General features: G+C 34.0%; 1 protein-coding gene across 4 annotated transcripts in view; it reads left to right on the top strand.

Annotated features, from left to right (window-relative positions):
* The first annotated feature begins 721 nt into the window (after positions 1-721).
* LOC128245015 (deoxynucleoside triphosphate triphosphohydrolase SAMHD1-like) overlaps positions 722-6,000 on the top strand; it is a 28,337-nt gene continuing 23,058 nt past the window's right edge. For 3 of the 4 annotated variants that reach the window (XR_008263037.1, XM_052963209.1, XM_052963207.1), the window contains exon 1: positions 722-874. Coding sequence is in view for 2 of the 4 variants with exons in the window: in XM_052963209.1 (XP_052819169.1) it covers positions 854-874 (21 nt within the window). In the remaining 2 variants the exon portion in view is untranslated. Of the gene's footprint in view, positions 875-5,406; positions 5,419-6,000 lie in introns of those variants that run through there. The other variant, XM_052963208.1, reaches the window with a different exon arrangement.

Genomic DNA, 6,000 nt, shown 5'->3' with positions numbered 1-6,000 from the left:
TATTGCATTTGGTGCTAATGTAACTTTGTAATATCTTTTACCTCAAATTGCGCGTGTACAACATGAGACACGTATCATATCGACAAGTTACGAAACGGATAAACATTTTGTGAAGACAATTAATGAATTGTTAACTGCTTACATCTTTTTCGGGTAAAGTAACACATTCAGTATAATTTTATGAGCTGTTCGTAGCATGAAGACACGCGCTGCGTAAGTCTTCAAACATTTTATCTATAAATGTTTTATCATAATGCATCTATTCTAGGTCCACCAAAACTCGCAGTTTGTTGCTTCTTGGTAAAACGACGCATAAAATGTTCGTTTTTTATTCTAATAACTTCAATATTGATCGATCGGATAAGTTTCACCAGCCTGTTACAAATCAATATTTTTATCTTGATATTAAGATATTATGATAAATATTCATGTAACATGAGATTTTTATATAGATATTCATAGACAAAGGCAGAAACAGCTTGTGCAATATGAACTGTAAGGAGATAGATAAAACAATATACTGAGTATTTGATGTTTGATATCATCCGTAAAAACGGTTTAATATCGGTTTACTACTGATTTGTTGGATGGTTAGTTGATAATAATGTTTACTTGATCAGTTGAAATTGCTGTTGTTGTTTTTATGCCGATTGGCGCTGCCATTTATATTATTCTGAGCGATCCGCATTATAAGCAATGCACACAAACATATTACGGTACTTAGTATGTACTGTTTAAGTCTGTAAGCCACGGTACTGTTTCATTTATTGGATGATTAAGTGAATGAAAATTGAAACAATATAACTCGACTTTCAGCATAGCCAGTTGCATACTTTAAGGGATTAGACACCAGATGGTACAATTGCAAGAAAAGGTTTGAGTTAAAAAAACATACATAAAATTAATATCGTTGTGTACTACACATTGAATCTTATTTACTAATGTATCACATCGCTTACGACACATGTATCTGCGCAGTTTTTCAAATCGATATTTACTAGGGAAGGGTTGTATATCACGTTATTCCCAGTAAATTGAAAAATGGCGTTTGCATATTTCTATATTTACATTTGCCTAGTTCGTTGTATAGATGAAACTTGACGGTTATATTCATTTGCATAACACACAATATTTCATTTTATTGGCAATATCAGCAAATACATCCCTTTGGCCAAACACAAACAGTTTCATATTTACAGAAATGGCCACACAAAAAAAAACAGTTAAACATATTTATATCTAACGAGTATCTACAAAATATATGGATATCAATAAATAATGCAATACATTGCAACAAATCAAGAAGCAACGATAGCGAGAGCTTCAGTACGTTTCTTCATAGCATTGAATATAAATTTTGAAAGATTTCTCATATTCCGACGGTTATTACTTGACATGATGGCTACAAATATTTATTAGTAGTATTTTAAGATATATTCAGGTTAAATTTAGTTCTCATGTCACTATATAGAAGACAAATACACAAAAAAGTGGTACTCTGATTCAACCGTATTAGTATTACATATTTTACATTTTCTGTTCCCTCTAGCAATATTGTTGTATCTACCAGTTTCTATTTCCAATGAATATGCACTCAATCTAAATCTTGACAAAGCAGTTTGACATTTACAGTTACAAAGGAGTTGCCTCGAACAGTATTATAATAGACCGGTACAATTAAAGAATTTGGGGAGTTAACTTTACACCAAAACTTAAGAGCTCTCTCTTACAGATAGTGGAAAACGACCAAATTCCCCCAGAACATTTTAGTTTTAACATCCAGTTTTACTCTGCTAAATAAAGATAAAAGATTGTTAAAAGCTTTTAATGCTTGTTTATTTAGTGTTTTCACAGCATCATTGAGAGTACTGTTGCAGGTGAAATTAATTCCGTACTACGTAAATCGGTCAACTATTTCTATGTTTTCACTATTTGATGACCATACAAAATCCACAAAATTGACTTCCTTTTCTGGAAAATACAAATTTAAAAAAAATTAAAAAATTGATTTTCAAACCCTATCTGCGTTAATAATTGTTTATACAATTGAGCTGAGACTGTCAGCTTTGTGGATCTGTAGTGAATAGGGCTATGTCATCAGCAAAAAGTATATATATCAGGACAGACTTTCAATATCATTATTAGTGAGCTTGTTATAATCTAAACTATCTCTTATATCGTTGATAAAAAGAATAAACAACAGTGGGGAAAGTGGTTGTCCTTGTTTTAACCCTAGTAATATATCACGGAAGGTCAAATTTGACATGTTGTCTAAATCTTTTACACACGATTTAACATTTCGGTAAATAGATTTTAACATTACTAACATTTTACTACTTATGCCCGATTGAACTAATTTAATCCATAGCTCATCGTGAATGACCGTGTCAAACGTCTTTTCATAATCAATAAAAGCACAATAAAGCTCCATTTTGTTTGCTTACACATTTTGTATGACAGAATATACGACAAAAATACAATCAACTATTACTACAATTGTCTCTAAATCCAAACTGCGCATCGTTAAGTTTAATTTCACCTTCACACCATCATTCGATCACGTAATGTTAACGAGAATATTTTGGCCATAATGTTCACCAGTGATATTCCTCGGTAATAAGAGGGATTACGTTTATCCCCTTTTTTATAAATTGAAACAATTACGCCATGAATCGGGATGAACCCCTCTGTCAAAAATATAGTAAAAACTAATTGCAAGATATGGCGAAATATAATCTTTGCAGTCAATAAATAACATTTCCTGCTAGATCAGCGCTCTTATGTCTTGACATAGAAGAAATTGTTTAAATTATTCCATCAACAGTAATTGCACAATCTAAACAATCAATATGAACACCATCAGTTGAACCTTTGTTTCATTTTTGTATACTAATTAATAAACTTCCAAAACTTGCGTGAGTTCGATTTGCATATGGAGAGTAAAGAAAAAAAATCTTTAATATAATAGGTATTTTTAGCTTTATGTTTTGCAGTGCAATATTTGTTCCTAGCTTGCAAAAATAAAAGCCGATTAACATCATCTTGAGCAGAAGAAAATGTTCTCTTATAGCGATAAAAACTATCTTTGGCTATTTTACACTCAGTGTTAAACCAGCTTGATTTTTTCATGCTGGCTGTTTTTTTTCTTCGCAGTAAATGTTTTGCCATGTATTTGGTTAGAAATATCATAAATAATATCTTATATATTATCTATGCAAGAATTTAAATATGTTTCGTTATTCAATAATGACTGAATGATACAATTAAAACATTCTTTTTTTGCAATTAATTTATCATTGAGATCAGCCTGCTTATTTTCCTCCCAGATTATTCTGTCAACCTTTACAGGCTCTCTGGCACGCGATTGTTTGTTAAAGTCATTTTAAATTCAATATGACAATGGTCTGAAAAGTCGGTCATATCATGAACAAGCATAGTGTCTAACTCTAAAAAACTGTATAATCGGCTAACACATAATCAACCACGCTAGCACCAACTCTATTTCTACACAATCTATAGCAAGTGAAGAGGCCAGGCTCAATACACCCATTGCAATACATACACTACATTCTTTGCACAAGGTCAACAATTTATTACCGAATGCATTAGAGTTGTTTTCATATGAACTACGTTTCGGTAAATTATTAACATCAATATCTTACATCGGTAAATTTACAAAACGTTGTTAATCAATATGTATTACAAGTTCTGATCTTTGACCAATACGAGCGTTTAGGTCACCGGTCCCAATGACACCCCCGACTTGACTTTATCATCTTATAAGATTAGAACTTTGTTCAAAGAAATAGAGTTCAAATAATGGCGAGTTTTTGATTTTATACACATTTGAATCCTCTGGAGGAATATAGCTATGAATAAAATATAGATAATTGTCTGTACCTGTAAAGTATTGATTTAACTTAATGCAAATACACCCCGATTCATTCGCCTCCACTAGTTAAATGTGACCCGAGAACTTTTTTTATAATATATTACAAGACCGCCGCTCGAGGGCTTAGCTTTCGAATTAAATTTTGGTCTCGGACAAGAGAAGTATTCATTTTTTTCTAAATTAATATTAAAATTTGAGTTATGCCATGTTTCATATAAAAAATAATAGATCAAAGGTTTTTTTAAAGTTCAAAAACTCATGATCATGTAGTTTATTTACAAGTCCTTGAACATTCCATAGTAAAAAAATGAGCTGCAACTTGGTGTTTTCTTAACTACTCGCAGAAGGACGGTAGCGGGGTTCATCAAGGCGCAGGCGTCTCTAATTAAACTTCTGGCTTCCGGTTTGGCGCTGCGGCATATCTGGCAGGGGACCAGGCGGATGGTTGTCGGCTGTATAGGGCCGATCGTCATTATAAAGTCTGTCGTGGGCAAGGGATGCACGCATTCCCTCATGTCGAGCCTGTAGCATATATTGGATGAGTTTCCGGTGCCGTTCTTGGTTTTCGCGTGGGAACTGATAACTTACACGTTTGTCAACGCTATTTGCTGATTCGTATACCTTTTGCTTGACGGTTATTTTAACCTGGTTAAAGTTAAATCGCACAACCATGGGGCGTTTTGAAACAGCATCGTAGTTTCCGACTCTGTGAGCCCGATCAATGCGTATGTTTTCAATTGCACCAGGGATATCCAGATCAGTTTTCTCAAAATGACAGAATTTTGTTTATTTAGTTTTCGTTTTTGCGTGTTTCAAAATAACTTTCCTTATTAAAGTTGAACAATAGTAGATTGTTTCGCATTGCTCTAGCTTTAAGATCCACCACTTCATTGGTCAGGGAAATATTTACCGCTTTGATTTTATCAAAATCCTTCGAAATAGATTCAATTTTTTGTTGTTGTGATGACATTGACTTTGAAAGATCAGAATGCTTTGTTTTAAAATCATTACACTCATCACTGTCAAATTGACGACTCCGTTCTATATCAATCAATTTCTGATCAACAACTAAGAATTCTGTTTTAATATCACTCATCCTCGCCTCTAAAAGAGAAACATTTTTCACTTATCTATCCACATCAATTTCAATTTTGACAATTTAATCAAGTTTTAAGAGTTTAGTTTCGATAGTACTTAATTTGTTCATCACAGTAAGTAACGAAATTTGAGACTCATCGCAGATGGCTGTAGGCGTAGTTGGACTTACAGGCGAGTATAGAACGGACAATGGCGAAGCCGTTGTCGTAGTGGTGATTGCACGTAAGGGAATGCCGGCGGTGGGGGTTGCTGGGACATATACAGGAGATGAGGAGCCATGTACTGCCCACCATATGGGGATAATACTGGAAAGAATCCCGGCGGCGGTGAAGCGGTTGCGGACACCTTTGTCGCTACAGTTCCAGAGGGCTGTGTTGTCTTTTCCGACAATACAAGACATTTGTCGGGCTGGTTGGCCGTTGATCCCGGTGACCCTCTTTCTTAGTGTGTTTACTCTTTTAACATTTTTGTGACTGATAATAATGGTGACTAAAAGATCAGCGATCATGACACGGCAGCTGTTAGGAACGAGAACCAAACATATATCCAATTAGCCAATTAGCCAACACCGGCTCTGAATGAAGTAATCCGCTCCTATTGTGCTGACAAGTGATCAACATAAGCTCGTGTTGTGTACATTATTATTAGGTAAAATCCATGATAAAATATGAAATGTGTCGGTTTTCCTCTCTAAAAGTCTCTAAAAATTGTATTATTTAATTATTTCAAAAAGTATACTAATCCAGAGCAAAACACTTATCCTTAATAATCCATCGGAAATCACTGTAAAAGTCAAGAATGTATGGCCATAATTTACACTGAATAACAGAACATACAAATACACAGCCTACCCGTTCGAGATCAAGGGCCCACAAATATTAGGCTTATGTTGGATAAGTGGGACGTATTTAACAAATGATATAGGTCGTCACAAAAATCAGCTATTCTTTAATACATACGTTGTTCGTTACATTTCTTTCAGAACAAATACTCAATTGCAGAAGATACTG

The sequence above is a fragment of the Mya arenaria genome, chromosome 8, assembly GCF_026914265.1.
Source record: "Mya arenaria isolate MELC-2E11 chromosome 8, ASM2691426v1".
Classification (NCBI taxonomy): domain Eukaryota; kingdom Metazoa; phylum Mollusca; class Bivalvia; order Myida; family Myidae; genus Mya; species Mya arenaria.
Note: the sequence above shows the minus strand (reverse complement) of the source record. Positions and strands in the feature narration are given on the sequence as shown.